Source organism: Catharus ustulatus, chromosome 17 (genome assembly GCF_009819885.2).
Source record: "Catharus ustulatus isolate bCatUst1 chromosome 17, bCatUst1.pri.v2, whole genome shotgun sequence".
NCBI classification, from domain to species: Eukaryota; Metazoa; Chordata; class Aves; order Passeriformes; family Turdidae; genus Catharus; species Catharus ustulatus.
Genome location: NC_046237.1, coordinates 9847343 through 9869235, shown reverse-complemented (window position 1 = coordinate 9869235; position 21893 = coordinate 9847343). Strand labels below are relative to the sequence as shown.

Sequence of the window (21893 nt, the reverse complement as noted above, 5' to 3'; positions counted from 1 at the left end):
TTTCTTAAAAAAGACTGGCTGTTGAGCCTGCTTTGGAGATGCAGGAGTGCATTCCCACAGCTGAGGGAACAATTAGCAGAACCCTGACACGTTTCCCTGCAATGAAGGAGAGTTCAATGTTTGGCATCTCTTTCCAGCCTATTTGTAGAGTATCCAGAGGAAGGGCTCTTCCTGCCTAGAAATAGCTAAAGGCTGGAAAGGGGTGTTCCAAGGTGGAGTCTGTCTGTGCATTGAAAAGGAATGCAGGCACTGTATTTCCCATATGTCTGAGTGCTGGAATATGAAATTCAGTAAAATCCCTGCCTCTTTGACATCAAACAGCAGTGTTTCCCCAGGAGCACACCCAGCAAGGGGGTGGCTCAGCAGAGGGTTTCCTGCAGCAGGCCTTTTCCCCTTCCTGCCCTACAGCCCAGACCTGCCTCACATTAGATTGCTGTTGCTTTTTTTAATGTTTAGATTCCAGAGGAAGCTCTTTTTTCAAAATGTTTGTGGTGGAAGTCAAGCAATTGTGCTCCTCTGTTTCCTTTGTCCATTCAAGTTGCTGTATTACATAACATTTTAAGACAAACTTCTCTGTAGTAAAAATACAATCCTTTAGGGTAGTTGCTATGTTCTCCTTATGACTTTGATTCCTGTTCACCATTTTCTTTAAGAAGAAAACCTTTCTTTGTAGGTAAAGTCATGAAGCTGAGTACCAAAGCAGAAGAAGTTGCCACATTCTTTGCAAAAATGCTTGATCATGAGTACACTACAAAGGAGATCTTCAGGAAAAACTTCTTCAAGGACTGGAGAAAGGTATGCACATAGTCCTGGGCTGCAGTGACTATGGACATGGCCAGTGTCTCCTCACACTAACCAGTGAAAAGGAGCTGCTGTTCTGTCCTCACAAAAGTTGGCAGCTCCAAACTGCCTCAGACTGTAGCTGTGAAGTTTCCCATTTGTCCTGTAGTTTCACCAGGAAGAACTCTACATAAATGCCTTTCTAAACCATCACAGTCAGGTTTCTGTGCTGCAGCACGGTGGGGTGTAGCTGACTTGCCTGTTACATGCCTTGTGTAAGAGCCAGATTTACTAGGAGGAAACCTCTTGCAAAGAACTAAAACTGAGATGTTCACCTCAGTCACCAGCCATAACAGCAAACCTTTAGATGAGTTTGATGGAGTTTGCCTGGGTCTGTTTCTGGGTTTTTCTCCTTCCCCTCAGCAGTCCCAGTCAGGGTGTGGCAGTTCTTTGGAAGGTGCTGCAGCACTGCCCAGTGCTTGGGGAGATCAGAACCCTGCAAGGCCAATGCTCCACAGGATCTTCTGCTTGTCCTTTCCTCTTTGACCACAGCTGGAGTGAGCCTGTGCAAGAATTTGGGGATTCCTGGGGTGAGGGCAGTTATTGTGAGAATCCCCTTGTTCTGTTTAGGCTACTTGGAGTAGGGTAAGCTCTGCTATGCATGAAAACTTTGTGTGTGTGTAAACTTAAACTCTGTTTTCTTTCTGCAAGGAAATGACCTCTGAAGAGAAGAGCACTATCACCAGCCTCAGCAAGTGTGACTTCACCCACATGAGCCAGTATTTCAAAGCTCAGTCGGAAGCTAGGAAACAGATGTCCAAGGAGGAGAAACAGGTACCAGTGGGAATTGTAGGAGACTGGTGGTTGTAAACATCTTTGTGCACTCATTCTCCTTGCTGTGCATATGTCAGTGTTTTTCACCAGCTTTCAGATTATTGCTTTCATGTGAACTGTAGGAGTCTGCACTGTGCAGCTCAGGTAGGGCAGAGCACTGTGTTTACAGCTGAATCTTCATCCTGACTTGAAGTGATATTGATAGGGCTGATCCTGCTTAGGGAAATAAAGTTAAGTAAGTAACAGCTTAAGTAAAGTTAAGTAACTGCTTAAGTTAATAAAGAGAATCAGAGGTGCTGCCTCTGGGTTATAAGGGAAATAAGGAGCAGTGGATACTCAGTTAAGGATGGCATAGATCAGGATGGTGGAAAGGATGCAGTAATGCCATTAGTGAATAAAATGAGAGAAGAAATCTTAAACATCAAGTAATGCTGTTTTTTGAATGAAAAATGAACTTTGTTATCCAGTAGCATGGCTACAGTTTATTGTAGGTTAAGAATTAAATTAACTGCAGTGGATGTTGGAAGGTGGAAACTTCCCCCAAGTTCTCAGTTGATCTTCTGCAGAGCTCTAGTAGCTGTCCTTTGAATGAAGGGTCTGGCAGCTTGGAATTAAGCTTTTGGGATCATCAAAATGGAGAACCCTAGTCTTCCTGCTGTTTCTGTTTGATAAATGTGGGTGAGCCCTTCAGTTCCTGTCCATGGTAGCTCTTAAAATGGAAAAGAAGTGGCTTTTTCTGTTTCTTAGCTGGTGCAGCAGTGCTCTCTGTGGGTCAGATGTTTTATTTTTAGATGCAGTGTTTTTATTTTTCCTTCTATATAATTAGAGTTCAGGCACAGAAGTATGCAGTGAAATCTCAGCACATTCTTTTAGAAGACTGTTCTGCTTGTGAAACCGTTTGCTGACACAGGCTTGACATGCAGCAGCCTGGAGACATTCCTTTGCCTGCTTTCCAATGCTGAGTTCAAACACAGAAGTCTTTTATACACAGAATTTTTATACATAAACAACAAGATAGGAAGTCCAGTGGATGTCAAATGCTCAGTATAAAATAAAAAGTAGCAGTACTGTGCTGGGGGTACCCTTGAAGCTGAGATATATGGGTAGAGATACATGCCTCTATTGTGGCAAAAGGAGATATATGGGTAGAGATACATGCCTCTATTATGGCAAAAGGAGATATATGGGTAGAGATACATGCCTCTATTATGGCAAAATTGTAGCTGCCTTTACCAGCACTGATCTGTTTCCCTCAAAATACAACTTTTGAGAGACTTTTCATGTGTTCTTTCCCTTTTTCCAGTTTGTTTGTGCTGCGTGTGTTTTATGAATGCTTTTCTGGCTAGTCTGATGTGTTTGCCATGATGGGGATCTGGTTTTTGTTTGGGTCTTCAGCATTAGCATGGCACAAATATAAAAATTTTTCGAGTCTTGGCATACAAAGGTGCGTGTGGTGCTGCGTGTGTCATTTCATCTTTGCTTTTGGCTTTTCCCAGAAAATCAAAGAGGAGAACGAGAGGCTATTGAAGGAGTATGGTTACTGTGTGATGGACAACCACAAGGAGAGGATTGCCAACTTTAAGATTGAGCCCCCAGGTCTGTTCCGAGGTCGTGGCAACCACCCCAAAATGGGAATGTTGAAGAGACGCATCATGCCCGAAGACATCATCATTAACTGCAGCAAGTGAGCACTGCATGCTGCACACCTTGGCTTCCTAGAGCTCATGTTTTAAAACCCTCTATAAGTTGATACTCAAACATGTAGAATTAGGCATGCAGCTTATCTTGTTCTCATATGGATAAGAAACTGAGTCATAGAAGCAAAGATTGAGCAAGGCAATCATGGGTTTCATGCAGAACTTTTTCAACATATTTCCTTTCTCACGCCTACAGCCTACATCTGCCTAAACTGACTTTCCTGTCAGTATTTCCAGAAAATAATTTTCTTCTACATAGGTTGCCCTGCCTTGTCTTTCTTGATGTTAAGGGCTAAGATTTGATGGGCTTCTCTTCACTTTGTCTAGTCTTCGTAAGAGTCCACACTATTACGGTGTTCACCCATCAAAACTGATCCTAGCGGTGTGTCTCACACTATAATTCTTCAGCAGATACATATTGGTAGCAGTTACATTCCTAATTTTTGTTCATTTTGATTTACTTAGTTTCCTGTTTGTGGAGATAATGCATTTCTGTTCCCTCAGTTCCTTTCCCTGCACTTTGTTTGTGTAATGCTGTTTATTACCTTCTCTGTTTTGACGCTGGGGGGATTTCCTTTAAATAGCTTTTATCATCTGTTTTCTAATTCTGTGTAGGGATTCCAAAATCCCTGCCCCTCCACCAGGACACAAATGGAAGGAGGTCCGGCATGATAACAAGGTGACCTGGCTGGTGTCATGGACTGAGAACATCCAGGGCTCTATCAAATACATCATGTTGAACCCTAGCTCAAGAATTAAGGTAAAGATCCAGTTATAAAAAACCCAAGCAATGTTCTTGGTCGTGTTTCCAAGAAACAAATGTAGCTCTTGATCAGGAAAGAGGAGGTAAAGCTACCTGGCTGTTTCATCCCACAGTGGTTGAAGAAGATAGAGAAGCTTCTGTGCTTTTGTTCCCCCTTGAAAATAGAGGATACACTTACTGCCCAGGAGAGCAGGTGAATCTGGAAAATGTCTCCTGAAAAGCAGCGTTGTGTCATTTCTAGTAGGAATTCTTCAATCTATGTAAACCTAAAAGGAAGCAATTTTATCCAAGAACAGTCTTGCTGTGGTAGATATTTCACATACATTTGGCCTTAACTTCCCCTCCCTGGTATTGTAGCGAATTTCTAACCATGGGTTGTTAATTAGTTGTTTGTAAAATTCAAAACCTGGCCAGGCTCCTGGCTGAGAAGGCTGGTAAGGAGCTCATGACTGAAGGAAAACAAACTCCTGCTGTGGAAGCAAATACCCAGTTTGTGGATCAAGTCCATAAAAGCAAGAATTTAAGCTCCTTTCATAAAGTCTGTTTCTGAGAGATTTTTTCCTGGATTGGAAACAAGGAGTTTGTCCTACAAATACAGGAGGAAAAAGATCTCTATTCCTTGTGAATTCCTGCCCTCTTTTTGCTGTGTCTTGAATATATAATAATGATGATGAACTGTTGATGTTACTTTTGCCTTTTATGGGTATTTAATTACACAGCTGAAAGAACATAAGTGCCATCTGAATAAAGCAAAGGAAGCCATTTGTATTTTGAGAAGCAGGGAAGATGTGTCTTTTGTGTCTCTCTCTGGTTGCTTCCATGGAAGTATTTAATATCATGGAAATCTGAATGACCTGCAGCTGTGTGGCAGCACAGTGTGAAGCTGTGCTGTGCAGCAGCAGCATCTCAGTGCTTTTGTACAGCAAGACCATTTGCCACACATGGGCTTGCAAAGCCTTGAGATGCAGATTGGAGCTAGTCCTCTGCCTGCTCTGTAGTGCTGACTCTGTTCCAACTTCCCTGCAGGGTGAGAAGGACTGGCAGAAGTACGAGACAGCTCGGAGGTTGAAGAAGTGTGTAGATAAAATCCGGAATCAGTACCGAGAAGACTGGAAATCCAAAGAGATGAAAGTACGGCAGAGGGCTGTGGCACTGTACTTCATTGATAAGGTGAGGCTCCTCCCTGGCTCCTCTCACCTTCCTGCCCTGCTGGGAATACTTGGGAATGCTGTGTGTTTCTCTTGAAGGCAGAATTGAGCCCAGTTCCTAAGGTATCCTGAGACTTCCTGGTGAGCAGGCTCCTTTTCCTTCCCATTACCTGAATCCAGAGCAATAAACTATTGTATTAAGCACGGCTATTTCAGGCAGCATTGTTTAGTTCAGGCAAAACTCACAGCCTGCTTCCAGAATCACCCAGTTGGATTACTGGGAAGTTTGTGTGGGCCTTTTGTCTCCAGCTGTTTCAGTTTCCCTGCTGGGAATTTCTGCTGGTTTGTCACCTCTTCAGTATGAGGTCGCAGTTGTGTGGTTTTGTAATTATGCTAATTTTTTCACCGTGGCATAAAGAAAACTGCAGTTGTGTTGATGCATTTAAAGCAACATAAAACCAGTTCCCAGAGAGCTGTTTCCTAGTAGCATATGGTGTCTTGACTAACTAAATTAACAGGTTTTGTTCAAAATGGTTTGATATAAACCAGGGAACTTTGATGTAAGTAATTGTGGTTTCATATGACCACTGAAGATTTCAAACATTAGAAATTGTTTTAGCCAGTACTGTTAAAATATATGTTTTTATGCAGCCAAACGTAGCCTTTAGATGATAATTTATACAAGCCAATATTTATATAACCTGTATGCTATTTGAAATGTATTTAGTGTGCAGTGAATAGGTAGGATCATAGAAGATGAACAATTGAACCATATGAATTGTTACAAGAAGAGTTCACATGGAAGTCAGTTTGATTTTTAAAAACTGCCACACTTTTTGAAATTAATTTCCATTAGTCAGAACTGTCCCAGTTACTTAATAAACAAAGCTTTGTAAAGCATTCTGTCTTTAAAAAAGTTGAAAAAAGGAGGAGATATTTTCCTCTGAACACTGCCGGTTCTAGGCCAGTATCTGAAGGTTTGCAGCATCTCTCTATTCTGGCAACAGCTTGAATTCCGTACCTCTTTTGTCTTGATGTAAATGCAGCTTGCCCTGAGAGCTGGTAATGAGAAGGAAGAAGGAGAGACAGCTGACACCGTGGGCTGCTGCTCTCTGAGAGTAGAGCACATCAAGCTGCATCCTGAGCTGGATGGGCAGGAATACGTGGTTGAGTTCGACTTCCTCGGGAAGGACTCCATCCGATACTACAACAAAGTCCCTGTGGAGAAGAGGGTAAGGCACATACACACACTGAACAGCACACAGGTGTGCTCAGCACAGTCTGGATGGCATTAACAGGTTGCTTTATCACTGCTCAGCTAGCAAGCCAGAAAATAAGTCAGTTAATGTGACATCCTTGTGGTGTTACACAGCCCAGCAGATGAGATGTTCAGACATCTTGCAACTCTTCCCTGTGGTCTCAGTGTGAAGAGTTGACATAACATAACTGAAACAGCTGTGTTAGACAAGCTTCCTGGGTCCCATTCTCATCATCAGAGTTGGTTTTGTCACCTCTAGATAGTGGAGTTGCAGGCCTGTGTGACAAGTAACAGCATCAATGATTCTGAAATACTGCTGGCACTGGCAGAGCAGCAGTTTGATTGGGGCTTTTGTAATGGACACCTCTGCCACGGTGGTTTGGGTCATGTTGGAGCTGAGCCCTCACAGAGGGGGATCTTGACCTTGGCTGCTCCAGAGCTTGTGGACAACATTCACTGATCCCTCTGGCCTGTGAGCTTGGGTGTCTGCCAGCCAAGACTTCTTATGTCATGTCAATTCTTTTATTACTGTCATCCACCAGTTTCAAATTTGCTGTGATTTTGGCCTCATTTCAAAATCAATCCCTGTCCAGCACCATGAACCTGGAGGGCACTATCTAAAATGCTTTTGTGGGTGTAACAGCTTTGTATCTGGCCCACAGCAGCTTTGTATCTGGCCCACAGCTCTGTGATCTGAGTTAGATACCCTGTGTATAATACTGTGGTAATTGTCATGACAGTCAGCAGTGAATGTTGGCTCCTTGAGGACCAAAACAACTGAAAACAATCAAAAATACTGCTGCTGTAGAAATTAATATGTGCTGGAATTCTTGGTTCCCTGTGTAAAGAAGAAAACATATTTTTCCATTTAAATGTATTGGTATCACTTGGGTTGTTTCAGTGCTTAAAATGGGGTGTTGATTACTGTGGAACTAGAAATCTTTGTGTATTGGGTGTCTATAGAAGAATGTGTGTTGTTGAGAAGCTGGAGAATTGGAGTACGCAGAGCTGGGATTTGTGGTCTCTGTTATAACCAAAGATGCTTTGATTATTCTCCCTACCCCAGTGAGACATGTTTGGGATGAAATTGTGTGAACAATGCAGCAGTGAGGAGGGTTGGTTTCTTGGAGCTTCAATCCATGGGAAATGGCTCAGGGGTCTCTTGGGCTTGAGTAATAATGGGAGAGTAAGGGAAAGGCAGCAGCTTTGGGGTCTCTTTCTCTGTTAGGCAGCAACACCAGAGCAGTTAAGTCTCCTGACTGTAATTTTGATCCAGAGGATGAGAGGGCATTGAAGGTTCAGGACTCCTGTTGCTGGGGAGGAACCCGCAGCACAAGCATTGCATTGAGAGATGGGTCCTTGTCTGCTGGGAAGTAACATCCAGCATCATCACTGTTCCCTGAAAGCAGTTTGATGGCTCCCTGGCAGTCCTGCTTTCATACAACTTAGTACTGCCCAGTGCTGTCTAGTGTGTGTGCCTGACATTCCTGGTTTTCTTTTCCTGCAGGTGTTTAAGAATCTTCAGCTGTTCATGGAGAACAAGCAGCCTGAGGATGACCTCTTTGACCGCCTCAATGTAAGCACAGGCCTGCTCTGCACCAGGCAGTAACAGCTGCTCTGTTCCAGAAACGGTTTCAGTGGAAATTTTCTTCCAGAACAGCCTCAAAGCAGTGGGAGTCTGTCTCAGACTGATGTCTGAATTGTCCATTGTGCCCCCAGGCTCCCAAAGCAATGGGCCTTGGTCCTGGTGAGCCTGCCTGGCTCTGACCTGGGGAGGTTTTTTCAGAGTTCAGAGATGATGAATGTGTGAGGGGACAGATTTTCACATGCCATCCCTGTCTGCACACTTGGCTCTGTGGGAGCACTGTGGTGGTCCAGGCATGTTTATTGTTGCTGGAAACCAAAACCTCCACACCAAAGAAATCCTTTTTGGCCACTTGTGGTACTTGATACCAATCTAATGCTTGTCGGTTCTTTGTTCACTTTTGCTGTGGTTTCAGTAATGCTGTGGCTATTCTGTTGTGGTCAGGTCTGAGTGCACCAGGCCTCAGCCATGAGCTGCAAGTCAGCTATGGGTCCAGGTTTCACAAACACTGGTCATTCCTAGTGCTCACTGTCATCTCCTTTCTGCTTCTTTAGACCAGTATCTTAAATAAACACCTTCAAGACCTTATGGAGGGACTGACAGCCAAGGTATTCCGTACTTACAATGCCTCCATCACGCTACAGCAGCAGCTCAAGGAGCTCACCAATCGTAAGTCTTGCCCCTTGAAGCTGTTAGGGGGGCAGATCTTACCCTGCAATACAGACCTGGCTTCCTTGGCTGAGCCACAAGTTGTGTATCTGTTCACCACTTCCTTGTTACAGTTCCCCCAGTGCAAATGTCAAGCAGCTGAGGTCTGACCAAAAATCTGCTGTCAGACAGTCTTTTGGGGTAGTTGAGCAGCTCAGCACTGGGACAGAACAGAACTGACTTGTGAGCACACAGGGTGTGCTTTCCAGGTTATGCCTATCCTTTACCAACCTGTTTGCTTTCTGTTAATCATGGGGTGCTGTAGATGACAGGCAAGACAGATGCAGGTGTAACAGCCCTGTGTTTCTTGGCTGCTCATCCACAGCCCCTGGGTGCAGTGCTGCCTTGCACTTTGCAGCTTTACCAAGTGGGCAAGGTGGTCCTGCTGTCCCCTGCCTGCTCTGGTTGTGCTTCCCCTCTGTGGTGCCAGTGGTGATGGGAAACATCCAGAAGGAGTTAGGGGCTGGGATGGAAGTGGCCAGACTTGGGGCTGTGGTTGGAATGCAGTGTTTAGACTGTGCATAGAAGGGGAAGGTTGGTTCTGCAGTGGCTGTGGGACACTGGCTGGGCACCAGACCCTGGAGAAGTCACTTGCTCACCACTCTCCTGTCCCTCACAGCGGATGACAACATCCCAGCAAAGATCCTCTCCTACAACCGTGCCAACAGAGCGGTGGCCATTCTGTGTAACCACCAGAGAGCTCCGCCCAAAACCTTTGAGAAGTCCATGATGAACCTGCAGAGCAAGGTACCTCCCTCTGCCCAGCTCTGGGGCACCAGGGCTCCACGTGCTGCATCTCAGGAGGCAGCATTCCTTTCCCTTGGGGTGAAAGTAGGGCCTGCTTTTCTCTGTCAGGAGTTGGCAGTGAGCTGGAAGGGGGTTCTCTGAGTTGTCTTTTATCCATAAAAGAACAAGACCAGACTCTTTTTTTCTGCCCTTCATCATATAGCTGTGTGTTCTGCTGCCTTTGAAACAGAGAGCAGCAGCCTCTGGCTCTGCTCTGTGTCCCCTAAAGAACCTGGAGTGGGCATCCACCCCTGTTGTGTGAATCCCAGGCCACTGTCAGTGTGTACATGGCACATTATGCCCCTCTGGCTTCACCTCTTCCTTTGCAGATTGTTTCTGGTGAAGGCCATGAGGTCCAAAGGGGTTAGGTCTGTTCCTGGTCTGGTTTTAGAATGACTTTCACAATAAGGAGTTCTGGTTTGACCCTGCAGTGTCCCTGCTTCCATAACACCTAACATGGCTGCCTTCATCCTAGATCCTAGAGCTTGGGGATATTTAAGGGGAGTGGTTGAACAGGGGCTGCAAAATGCTGAATCTCCCTGAATCCCAAGCTTACTGAAGAACTGTCTGAAGTGTTAACACCATTTAGTGTATAAGATTTGGGGCTGATTCCTGCTGAGAGATCAGGGATCACCCTTCCACATAGCCATCAGAGAGCTGGTAGTGGTGGGATGCAGTGAAGGAAGACAAGCTGCCAGGAGAGGTTTGTTGGCTAGGCCAGACCAAGCCAGTTCCTCAGCCTGCATGGTTGTAGCTGTGTGAGAAAGCACCAGCTTGTCTTTGGAAATTAATGAGGCCCTGTTTTCTGAGGGGGATATCTCACCACACTTGGCTGTGCAGTTGTCAGTGGCCTGATTGCTCTGCAGGAGTGGATCTGACTGCTGGTAGATTCTGAACGTGGTCACAAACTGGCTTCCTGGGTCATGCTGCCCAGGGGTGACTGACACAGCTGTCAGCAGCTTGTTCTCAGTGCTGCCATCTGGTTTTGCCTCTCCTAGATTGATGCCAAGAAGGAGCAATTAGCTGATGCCAGGAGGGAACTGAAAAGCGCCAAAGCTGATGCCAAGGTCCGGAGGGATGAGAAGTCTAAAAAGTAAGGCTGGTGTTACTGGGTTGTGCAATGCTCCCAGAAGGGGTCCTTCACCCTGTATTGCACTTCCCTGGCCTTTGATTTGGCTTTATTTGCCCTGTTCATTCTGTGCATGAAGAAACAGCCGCCTGTGGGGTGGTGTGACCCTGTGGTTCCTGACAGGGTCACTCATGCCCAGCCCTGGGGGCTGAGCCCCTGGCAGAGCTCACCCACCCTGCTGCTGCCCAGGACCAGTGTGCAGCATTGTTGTGTTCCTGGGGAGCCAGGCCTCACACAATTAATTAACTCACAGCACCTCCCTGAGTTCTGCACTCCCTGTTGGAAGCCCACGGCACAGACCATGTGCTGGGGCTCCCTGTGGGCTCTGCAGAGCAGCCACGGGGGAGCTGAGTTACAGGAGCTCTGAAGCAGGATCACAGCATGATTACTGAGGGATAGATGGGCTGGTGGGGGAGTGGGTGTAGCATCAGAACAGTTCAGGCTGTTGCATCCAAACCTTTAAAACAAAACTGCTGCTTAAGATTCCTGCTCTGCCTCTTGGAAAATGTCAGTTCTTAATTGCATGTGCTGGGTTTGTTGTTGTCACCATCTGTGCTGACACAGCTGCCCTCTGTGGCTGGTGGCATTGCTTACATTGAGCAGAGGCCCTTTGGGTTCCTGCAGTGCTGGCAGGGCATTAGGAATTCAATGCTTTGTTCTTTGCCACCCCAGGACAGTGGAGAGCAAGAAGAAAGCAGTGCAGAGGATCGAGGAGCAACTGATGAAGCTGGAGGTTCAGGCTACAGATAGGGAGGAGAACAAGCAGATTGCTTTGGGCACCTCCAAACTCAACTATCTGGATCCCAGGATCTCTGTTGCTTGGTAAGCACCTGCCTGGGGTGTGCTGGGGTGATCCATCCCTTCACCTCTGTCCCTCCATGCAGTAACAAGGGCAGGTTCTGTGGTCCTCCTTTTATCCCTGACTCTAACAGCATCTCCTCTCCTGCAGGTGTAAGAAGTGGGGAATTCCTATAGAGAAGATATATAACAAAACCCAACGAGAGAAATTTGCCTGGGCTATCGACATGGCAGAGGAAGACTATGAGTTTTAACCTGTTTTTATTGAGATTAATTTTATGGGAAAAGGGAGTAGCCTGGTTTTTAGGGAGATTGATAAACTGTGAGCCTTACTTGTCCTTGGATGCTGGGGAAGGGGGAGGAAAGGGGCAAGTGAGCATCAGATAAAACAGCCAACATCTTGCAGAAAGCATAACCTGGAAATATCTTAAAGGAGCTGAGCCAGTTGTCCTATGGACAACTTATTTAAAATGTTTCAGAGATCCAAATTCTAGCTGTCTGGTTTGTGTGGTTTTTCTCTTGAGGCAGGGCAAGTGGATGGGGGATTTGTCAACCTTCCGCCAGGCAAATTCACCATCACACTGAGAGCGTGGGAATCTTTAGCTACTGTATACAAAATCCAATTATATTGGTGCGTTTTTACAGTTAGGGTTTTGCAATAACTTCTATATTTTAATAGAAAATGGACTCCTTAACCCCTGCCCTTCCCCTCCCCCTCCCGCCCCATTTCAGAATTTAACAAATAAACAAAATTTAAGGATCCCAACGCACCTGTTACAGCTGTCACTATAGTCATGGAAATACCCAAATCTTTTTCAATTTGTCACTTGAAACAGTCGTGGCATTGGAACATGAATTACAAATATCCATCACATTTGTTCAGAGCAAATCATGATGGGAAATCGGCCTCCTGACTTGAGTGTTCCTATTTTAAATGTGAATTTTTATTTCTTTTTAATTATTTTAAAATATTTAAACAGTTTTCTTTCTTTATGATCTTAAAGATCGTGTAGGTTTGGGGAGCGGGTGGGGGGAGGGGGCCGTGTGATGGAAAGATGTGTGTGGAATTTGAGGACAAGTGAAATTGGAAACAAATGACATTCCCATCACCCTTTGTTCTGAACATGCTCTGTACACTTCCAAGAATTATCTACTTTTTAGGTTTGTCAGACTGTTTTACCTTCCCCCCCCTTTTTTTCTAAGCCCCACTCCCCTCTTTTACTTGAAAGATTTTATTGTGTAAAAAGAAGTTTCACAGGTCAATAAATTTCGAGGGAAATGAGCATTGGTCCAAAAAAGGAAAATAATCAAGATTTTAGGGCTTTTATTTTTTTCTTTTGTAATTGTGTAAAAAAATTTTAAAAATTAAAAAGCAGAATTTTAATGTGAAACCTTTTTTTGCTATAATCATTAGTCTTAGATGCATTGTTAGCGTAGTGTGTGTGCAAGACCATTTCCTGCAGCCTTTCCTCAACAAGTATCTTCTATTTTTATCATGAATTCCCTTTTAATCAACTGTAGGTTATTTAAAATAAATTCCTACAACTTAACTGAGTGTTGGTGTCTCTGTGTTCTTTCACCTCCGCCCTGGATGTCAGGCCCCCGTGGTCACTGGGCTGGGGGAGATGTGGGGTGCTGTTCCCAGCCCCAGCAGGAATGCCCTGAAGGATGTGGCCCATCCCTGCCTTGCTGGGATCGTGCTGCACCCTCCGTGGCCACTGAGGTTTCCATGCAAGCACAGCTCACAGGTTGCTTTGTCCTGGAAAAAGCCCTGCCCAGGACAGCAGAGAGCAGGGGGTGCAGTGACACCAGAGCTGCTCTTCCTGATTTCTCTGCTGCCTTTTATTCAGCCCCAGCCTTCTGCACAGGGCAGGATGGAGGGAGAGCAGCTCCTTCCCTTGATGGCTGGGCAAGGACACGGGTGATGAGGCTGATGGATGCATTCTCCTCCCTGGCAGTGGGAGCAGCCCTAGCCCGGTGTCCTTGGGGATTGTGGAGCACACACAGCCCTGGCTCCCCTGCAAGCACCTCCCTGTGACCCCAGAGCTGGAGTGGGCTCCCAGACCCCCGAGGGGAGCTGTGGGGTCAGGCTCAGCCAGCTGAGGAGCCTCTGGGCAGCCAGCCCCAGCAGGGCTTCCTGCTGCTCGCTGCAATCTTCCAGGCACTTTGTTGTGGCTGCACAAACTCGGAGTTTGGCAGGAGTTGCCGTTTGCTCTCTGGGGCCTTTCCAAGGTGCAGCAGTGAAAATGCCAGCAGAGAGGGAAAGGGGCTCATTGTGCTCCTGACCTGCCCGTGCCTGAACAATGCAGCCTGTAAAAATATCATTTCTATTTATACAGCCTGCCTGCAGACCTGGCCCAATTATCCCATATCTTAAAAATTCCAGTATGTTACACCACTGAACAGGGAACTGTGGGATGCAGTGGGGAGGGATGTGCTCCCACAGGGGGGGTCCCCCACCCCAGCATTGCTGCTTTCCCCCTGGGCATGCTGGAAGTGCAAGGCTGGAGTGTGTTGTGCCTCCCTGTCAGCAAGAAGAAGGATGTTGGTGCAAAACTACCCTTGAAAATGCACCCAGCTCTCTCGCAGCACTGGGGAGCACAAGCTCTGTCCCGGGCAGGGAGCTGAGGAGGGTTTAATCAATGGTTTTGTTTTGCCTGTGGCCCAGCAGGGTGAGGACCACACACCCACACTCTCCATGGAGAATTCCCAGACCCCACCGATTGGCTGTGCAGAGAAATGGCCACAAACGTGCCACATCCTGTCTTGCATCCCTTCACTGCAGCGCCTGTGCTCGCCTGCCCCAGTGCCAGCACCCCACTTTGGCTTTCCTGTGCCACGGCAGGGCCTGTTTGGCAGCCAGGGAAACTGAGGCAGCAGCGATATAACCGATGCAGAGGGTACAAATGTAGCTTTGAACTGATCTGCTGCATCACAAGCCCATGGACAGGGCCTGGCGGCCAAGGGGAGGTGCAAAACCCTGCAGGATGCAGCCCCACCCCCCTTGAAGAACTAAGGATTCCAGGGCTGAAAATTGAAACCAGGTGAATTCGATATTAAAAAAAGCCTGTGCTCCCCGTGCAGCAGCGGGCGGAGGGGACAGGGAGCGGAGCTGCAGTGGTTTTGCTCCAGGGGCTGGCTGTGACCAGAGGGAGCTGGGCACGCCTGGAGGGGCAGGGGCTGTGGGGGCAGCCTGCGGGCACGGCTGGGCAGAGAGAGCTGCGGCACGGGGCCAGCAGCCACAGCAGCTCCACGGCCCGGGCGGCTCTGCCCCATCCCGGCACGGCCCCGGGCGGCTCTGCCTCTATCCCGGCACGGCCCCGGGCGGCTCTGCCCCATCCCGGCACGGCCCCGGGCGGCTCTGCCCCCGTCCCGGCTCTGCCCCATCCCGGTACAGCCCCGGGCGGCTCTGCCCCATCCCGGCACGGCCCGGGCGGCTCTGCCCCGTCCCGGCTCTGCCCCCGTCCCGGCACGGCCCCGGGCGGCTCTGCCCCATCCCGATACAGCTCGGGCGGCTCTGCCCCCGTCCCGGCACGGCCCCGGGCGGCTCTGCCCCATGCCGGCTCTGCCCCGTCCCGGCACTGCCCCCGTCCCGGCACTGCCCCCGTCCCGGCTCTGCCCCCGTCCCGGCTCTGCCCCCGTCCCGGCTCTGCCCCCGTCCCGGCTCTGCCCCCGTCCCGGCTCTGCCCCCGTCCCGGCACTGCCCCCGTCCCGGCACGGCCCTGCGCTGTGTCTGCAGCGCGCTGCCCGCAGGGCCCTCCACGTCCTGCTCCTGCAGCACCAGGGAAGCCCTTCCCATGGTGATTTCGGCAGCTGATGTTGTCTTTACCCACCCCAGGCAGGAATGAATCCATAACCCGCAGAGGGGCATCTCTCCCAGGGACTGCACCACTCCTTTGCACCGGGCGCCTCCTCTGAGTGGTCCCCAGGGCAGGAGAGGGATGCAGGGGGTGCATCCGCTCCCACACACAGCTCAGAGGGATGCTGGGCTGCAGGGACTCCCCACACCTGCCTCACAGTGCTGTGTCCCTGCATTTTGTTTGTCCCCAGCCCTTGGGCATGCTGTCCTTAAGCCAGAGGTCACCTGGCTGTTGTCCTGTTCCTGGTGGGAGGATGCAGCTGCTCCATGAATCCTGCAGGATATGGGGGATGGCATCCCTGCTGCGGAACTGTGAAGGGGGAGGTGCTGGGGCCACTCTGAGGGGAAAATCCCCCTTTTGCTTGGGGTGTTTGCAAGGGGAGATTGCAGAACGCCCAGGCTTCCACAGCCACATGGTAAACACAGTCCAGAGAATTTCTTCAAAAGCAAAACAGGAAAATAATGGAAGTTTTTGCTGCCCTGAGGGGTGGGGGTTGTTGCTCACAGCCTGGCTGGTACAGGAGCTGGGACCACCAAATGGGGCTGTCATGCAGCAGGCACACAAAGGCTGCCACATTTCCTGTGCTGTCAAATTAAACAGTGGAATTCCTTGGCGTGCAGCATCTCAGACACAGAGAGCTAATGCAAGGCTCAAACATGATCAGTCAGACTTGGAAAATAAAACACATCCATCACAAGCAGCTCATTGTAAACCACATCCTCCACGTGCTGGCCCCAGCCACCCCGAGCTCAGGGGCTGAGGACACACCTTGCTGGGTGCTCTCCATCAGCAGGAACAGGCAATGTTTGGGAGCAAGGGAGTTACCTTTTCTGCTTCTTCGATGGCCACACTCCCTTCTCAGGTTTTGCCCTCAAAAACAAGGGTGTGCCCATAATGCTCAGCTATTTTAAGACCACTAGGAGCCGGCTGCTTCCTGCCGGTCCCGAGTGAGGCCATTACACAAGCCAGGAGCAGCTTCCCTGGCGGCCACAGCAGCTCACCCCGGAGAGAATGAGGCTCAGAGTGCTGTGCCAGCACCAAGCACAGGCTCCAGCACCTCTGGCTCAGCTGAGCACATCCCCAGCATCCTCACAGTGCTGTCACACACTGCTCATTTCTATCGGGGCAGGTTTAGGATCTCACCTCAGTGTCTGTCCTTGCCTCTTTGATGCCCAGAACAGCAGGTAAGATCCTAAACCACCCTATAGGGCTCCTACTGTGTGTGTACATGTGTGTGCTGGGGAATGTCCCTGTGGAGGCAGGTGAGGCTGTAGGACAGAGGGAGCTGCTCACATGGGAAATCCAATCAGGGATGGGGCCCTCACTTAGAAAATGATGCCCCTCCCATCCCAGCCATGAGCTGGGGGGTGAGATAAGGACTGCTGAGCACAGGCTGCCTTGCCTGGGCCTGTGGACACGTGTGTATGTACGTGTGTGTATTCACAGAATCATTACGCTTAGAAAAAAAAAATCATAATATCAATGAAGTTGGAAAAGTCCTCTAAGGCCATCAGGGCCAAGCATTAACCCATGTCTATACATTTCTACATATAAAAGGGACAGCCAGAGCACCCAGTGTGCCATGGGGTGCCCCGATGGAAAGGAAGGCACGGGGAAGAAGGTCAGTGGCACACAGAAAGGGAAATTGCAGGCTTTAACCACATGAATGGAGCAAACTGCACTGAAACGCTTCCCAATTCAGCCACTTATCCCCTCGCTAACCCTGCTTTTGTGTGGTCTCTAACCCTGCTTTTTTGTGGGGCCGGAGAGCAGCTGGAGAGTGTCCAGTGACCTCCGGCTCCCTACAGGTCCCCGGGGGCAGGATGCCACAGGCCACCCTGCGAGCCCCCTCCCTTCCATGCCAGCACGGATGCAGCTGGGATCTGTGTGGAGGAAACTACAGCAAACGCAGTCCTGGCTTCATCAAGAAGCCACAGCACGGTGCCAGCAGCAGCCGTACGGAGGGGTCTGTCTCCAGGAAAAGCCACCGCGGCTGCAGTGCTGGGACCCCACATACAGCAAACCCTGCTACGGTGCCGGGGCCATAAGGCATCCTGTGGGGTGTGTGGCACACGGGGGACCTGTGGGGAGCAGGGTGGCCCCCAAAGAATGCCATGGGGTGCAGAGTGTCCCGGTCCCCAGGTGTGCCATGGGGGCAGAGTGCCCCAATCCCCAGGTGTGCCACAGGGTGCAGAGTGCCCCGATCCCCAGGTGAGCCATGGGGTGCAGAGTGTCCCGGTCCCCAGGTGTGCCATGGGGTGCAGAGTGCCGAGGGCCCCAGGTGTGCCATGGGGTGCAGAGTGTCCCGGTCCCCAGGTGTGCCATGGGGTGCAGAGTGTCCCGGTCCCCAGGTGTGCCATGGGGTGCAGAGTGTCCCGATCCCCAGGTGTGCCATGGGGTGCAGAGTGTCCTGATCCCCAGGTGTGCCACGGGGTGCAGAGTGCCCCGATCCCCAGGTGAGCCATGGGGTGCAGAGTGTCCCGGTCCCCAGGTGTGCCATGGGGCGCAGAGTGTCTCGGTCCCCAGGTGTGCCATGGGGTGCAGAGTGTCCCGATCCCCAGGTGTGCCATGGGGTGCAGTGCCCCGATCCCCAGGTGTGCCATGGGGGCAGAGTGTCCCGATCCCCAGGTGAGCCATGGGGGCAGAGTGTCCCGGTCCCACAAGTGTGCCAAGGGGTGCAGAGTGTCCCGATCCCCAGGTGAGCCATGGGGGCAGAGTGTCCCGGTCCCACAAGTGTGCCATGGTGAGCAGGGTCGGTTCCAGGCGTGCTGGGTGGTCTGTGGCACTGGCATCCCGCACCAAGCAAGGGCTCCTCCTGCCCCTCTGCCCCGCGGGCCGCTCAGTGGGGATGCTGCGGTCCCCTCGCCCCTGGGCTGGCAGGACCAGGTGCGTGTCCCCCCGGGGGTCGCTCAGTGGGGATGCTGCGGTTCCCTTACTCCTGTGCCGGCAGGACCGGGTGCGTGTCCCCCCGGGGGTCGCTCAGTGGGGATGCTGCGGTCCCATTGCCCCTGTGCCGGCAGGACCGGGTGTGCTCCCCCCTTCCCCCGCGGACCCCCCGCGCTGCGCCCGCCCCCCGCGCCGGCCGCGCTCCTCCCCTTCCCCTCCCTCCTCCCTCCTCGTTCCTCGCTCCTCCTCCTCCTCCCCCTCTCCCTCTCCTCCTCCTCCTCCCGCTCCGCTCTGCTCCCCTCCCGCGGCGGCGGCGCGGGGCGCGGCGGGGCTCGGGCGCTCCCGCTCCCCTTTGTTCGCCGCTCCGATGGCGGCCGGGCCGGGCGGCGGCCCCGGGGCGCCCAGCGAGGCGGAGGCGGCGCAGCTCTGCCGCAGCCTGGAGGTGGGCACCGTCATGACCCTCTTCTACTCCAAAAAGTCGCAGCGACCCGAGCGGAAAACTTTCCAGGTGAAGCTGGAGACGCGGCAGGTCACCTGGAGCCGCGGCTCGGAGAAGGTGGAGGGCGCCGGTGAGTGCGGGGGGGAGCCCCGGGGAGGGGGCGGCTCGGGGGCTGCGCTGCCTCGGGCGGGGCTGCGGGGCCGGAGCCGTGCGGGGAGCTCGGTGGCGAGCAGGAAAATGATAAATAATGAACCTGCAGGCTCTCCGTGCCCAGCATCTCCCCGCGGGCAGCCTGGGGGGCGGAGAGGGGCGCGGGTCCCGGCGTGGGGCCGGCCCGGGGCGCGCCGTGCGCGGGGGATGCGCGGGGGATGCGCGGGGGATGCGCGGGCCGGTACCGCCGCTGCGCCCGCCCCGCGCCGCCTCCCGACTTTCCGCATCCCTCTTCGGCACCAAACTTCCCCTGGGATAAACGAGGTGTTTTCCCAGGTGGTGCCTTGGCGAGCAGCACCTTCGGGCTGTCGGGAGCCTCAGCAGGAGGCTTAGTGAGGATTAGTGTGAGCTCTTCCGCGGTTGCACCTCGGAGCAACAGATGAGGCCAAACGGAAAAGGTTAAAAAGTAGGAAAACCAGCCCAAAATACTGTACTGTAGTTCCGTCCTGTTCCCCACTGCCCTCACATCAGGGTGATGGCACAGGGTCAGGTGAGCCCTGCGCTGGAGCGGGGCAAGGACAGAGGGAAGAAAGGGTAAGAAACCCGAGTGTAAATCCAGAAAGATGAGTGGGAAGGGGGTGAGAACTGGCATGCCCTGCACTCTTAGCCTTGGTGTTGGTTTGCTAGGTTTTGTTAAATTATCCTTCCCACCCCCGCGTGCACCAGCAGGAGGACAGGGTCTCTGTTGTGTGCTGGGTGTGAGGAAGAGGGGATGTGCACAAAGGGCAGCTGGTGGGAGAGCTGGTGCTGGCCATGGCACTGCCTTCCCCATGCTGAGGGGTGTGACAGGCCCAGCAAGGCCAGGGAGGGGTTGTCATCTCTCCTGGCAAGTGCTGCTGGTCCAGGGTGGAAAGGTGGGATGCTGTTGGTACCAGAGCTTAGATGAGGAAAGGGTATGGAGATGGTGACCACATCTCTGCAACAGGTTCACAAAATGCTGGTTTGGGGCTTTGGTTTGCCCTAAGACCCTTTGAGTCCCCTACCTTCTGCCCTTTGGTGTCTCCAGGCAGATCTGGAGAGAGCCTTGGGCTCCTTTAGCATCATGAGGATGTGGAACTTCCCCCATCTCTTTCCCAGAATGGCCCCTGGGAGTAATGAGGCAGTGTAAGAGGGAGGAGAGAGCAGCACTGTATTGACCCTGGGCTTAAATTGTTCTTATACAAATGCACAGCAAACGTTGGTTTTGCTGAGGAGATTCTGGTCTCAGGCAGAGCCTACAGACCACGTGTGCCCATGGTGGACAGAGGTCCCCATGTCTGTCTGCAGGGGTGATTGTTCCTGGGACAGACCTAGGTGTGTCCTGTAACCTGGGACCTTAACTTGGGGAAAATCTAGAGAGCTTCAGCTTCTGTACCAGAACTGTGGGCCTAACATAAAACCACGGCTGCAAGGAATTCGTGTGCTGTGCAGACATTCAAGAGCAGAGCAGTGAAAGCAAAGAGTGTCCCAGGGACTGAGGTGATTGTGTTTCTTTTGATGGCACAGAGGAAAATTCCTTGGGGCTTCTCTACTGTGCCACAGGCAAGTTGTCTGGCTGGTGGTTTTGGGCTCTGGGTTCCTCTTGTGTGCCTCCCAGTGCTCGTGGTGTTCCCACACTATGTGTGACCCACCCAAGGGGCAGGGTGGGCCTTGCTGGGCACAGAGGACATCAGGCTGAAGAGCTGCTGTGTCCTCAGCCCCATCTCTCTGGTGCCAGATGCTTTCCCCATGGCATCCTCTCTCACCAGAGCATCTCGCCCTGTCCTCAGTCCCCTCCTCTGGTGTCACCCAGCACCCTGAGCTTGCAGGGCTGAGGAGCAGAGCTTTGCTGTAACACTTCCTGGACAGAGCTGTGGGGCTCCAGGTGGAAATACCAGCCTGTGTACACAAATAGTGACTGGGTTTCTAGGCAGGCTAGGCAAAGCCACAGGATCGATGGCCAGCAGTACTAGGTTCTTGGCCAACTTCCTTATTTTTATCTGGATGTGCTTTCTGGGCAGAAAGAGGATGCCTGGGAGAAGCCAGGTGTGTGACAGCTCCCCTTCATGTGGGAAATATACCAGTGTGTTCCCCTCCTGCCTCATCCCCTTGAGGTCAACATTGCCATGGCCATGGTGAGAACCAGAGGGGAAAGCACTCTGGAGCTGAGCTCATCACTTGGAGTGCAGGGGAGTTTCAACCATGGACAGTGACTGATCCAGCTCTCCCCGTGAAGGCAAGCCATGCCAGCACAGGGAGCAGTAGGCTGGGGCTGGTGGGAAGACTGGGTTTTGCTTTTTGTGGTGATACTGGTTTGGCCCCAGCTTGCACTATGAGGAGAGCAGCCAGCTGTCAGGAGGTGAGGTGTTCCTTCCCGTGGAACAGCATCTCCACCAACGTGTCTGGGGACTTACAGGTCAAAGATTGCTGTGTTCATGGGTCAGTAATGGATGTACTTGTGCTTTTTGAGAGCTGGAGACCACCAGGGAGTTCTAGACCACCCTGAATACATGTTAATTGTCTAAGTAGGTATGATTCTGGGTTTTTATCCTTTCAGAGCAGGTGAATATCCACAGTATCACCTGTGGAGGTTTTGGGCTTGGGGCACGTCTGTGTGTATGGCCATGTCTTGGAGAGGTCTGTCTGCATGGACACCAAGTGTGGAGTATCTGTGCTCCTTTCTCTGTCCTGGTGGGCTGTGCAGAAAGGAGATGTGCATTTGTCCCAGGGAGGGGTGGGTGAGGATGGGGGGCCTGGCTCCATGGCTGGCAGTGCTGGGAGGAGCACAGCCCCCGTGGCTGCAGCTGGGGAAGCTCCTGTTGTATGGTGGGCAGTGCAAGAAGGGACAGAGGCTCAACTGGCTCATCTGCAGGTGTTCTCAAGCACGTGGGCTAAAGCTGCAGTGTGCCAGGAGAGGGCTCTGGGCGCAGCCACTGCCATCATTCCCTGGCATGCTGGTGCTCATTTCAGAGCTTTGCCATCGCTGTCGATGCTGTTGTGGAGCAGCTGCTGCCCCAGGATCTGCAGGGGCTGCTCTGTCAATACTTCTGATCT

At 51.4% G+C, this 21893-nt stretch overlaps 2 protein-coding genes across 3 annotated transcripts in view; both read left to right on the top strand.

The window, feature by feature from the left end:
- TOP1 (DNA topoisomerase I) overlaps positions 1-13041 on the top strand; it is a 66199-nt gene extending 53158 nt beyond the window's left edge. Inside the window, exons 10-21 of the mRNA XM_033074959.1 lie at positions 674-795; positions 1492-1614; positions 3111-3298; positions 3927-4071; positions 5101-5244; positions 6269-6454; positions 7988-8056; positions 8620-8734; positions 9393-9520; positions 10558-10652; positions 11361-11510; positions 11638-13041. Of these exons, the coding sequence (XP_032930850.1) occupies positions 674-795; positions 1492-1614; positions 3111-3298; positions 3927-4071; positions 5101-5244; positions 6269-6454; positions 7988-8056; positions 8620-8734; positions 9393-9520; positions 10558-10652; positions 11361-11510; positions 11638-11740 (1568 nt within the window). The 3' untranslated portion in view covers positions 11741-13041. The remainder of the gene's footprint in view (positions 1-673; positions 796-1491; positions 1615-3110; positions 3299-3926; positions 4072-5100; positions 5245-6268; positions 6455-7987; positions 8057-8619; positions 8735-9392; positions 9521-10557; positions 10653-11360; positions 11511-11637) is intronic.
- Positions 13042-18599: 5558 nt separating this feature from the next.
- PLCG1 (phospholipase C gamma 1) overlaps positions 18600-21893 on the top strand; it is a 40784-nt gene continuing 37490 nt past the window's right edge. The window contains exon 1 of one of the 2 annotated variants that reach the window (XM_033075068.1): positions 18600-18801. In XM_033075068.1, coding sequence (XP_032930959.1) covers positions 18600-18801 — 202 coding nt within the window. The remainder of the gene's footprint in view (positions 18802-21893) is intronic. The other variant, XM_033075069.1, reaches the window with a different exon arrangement.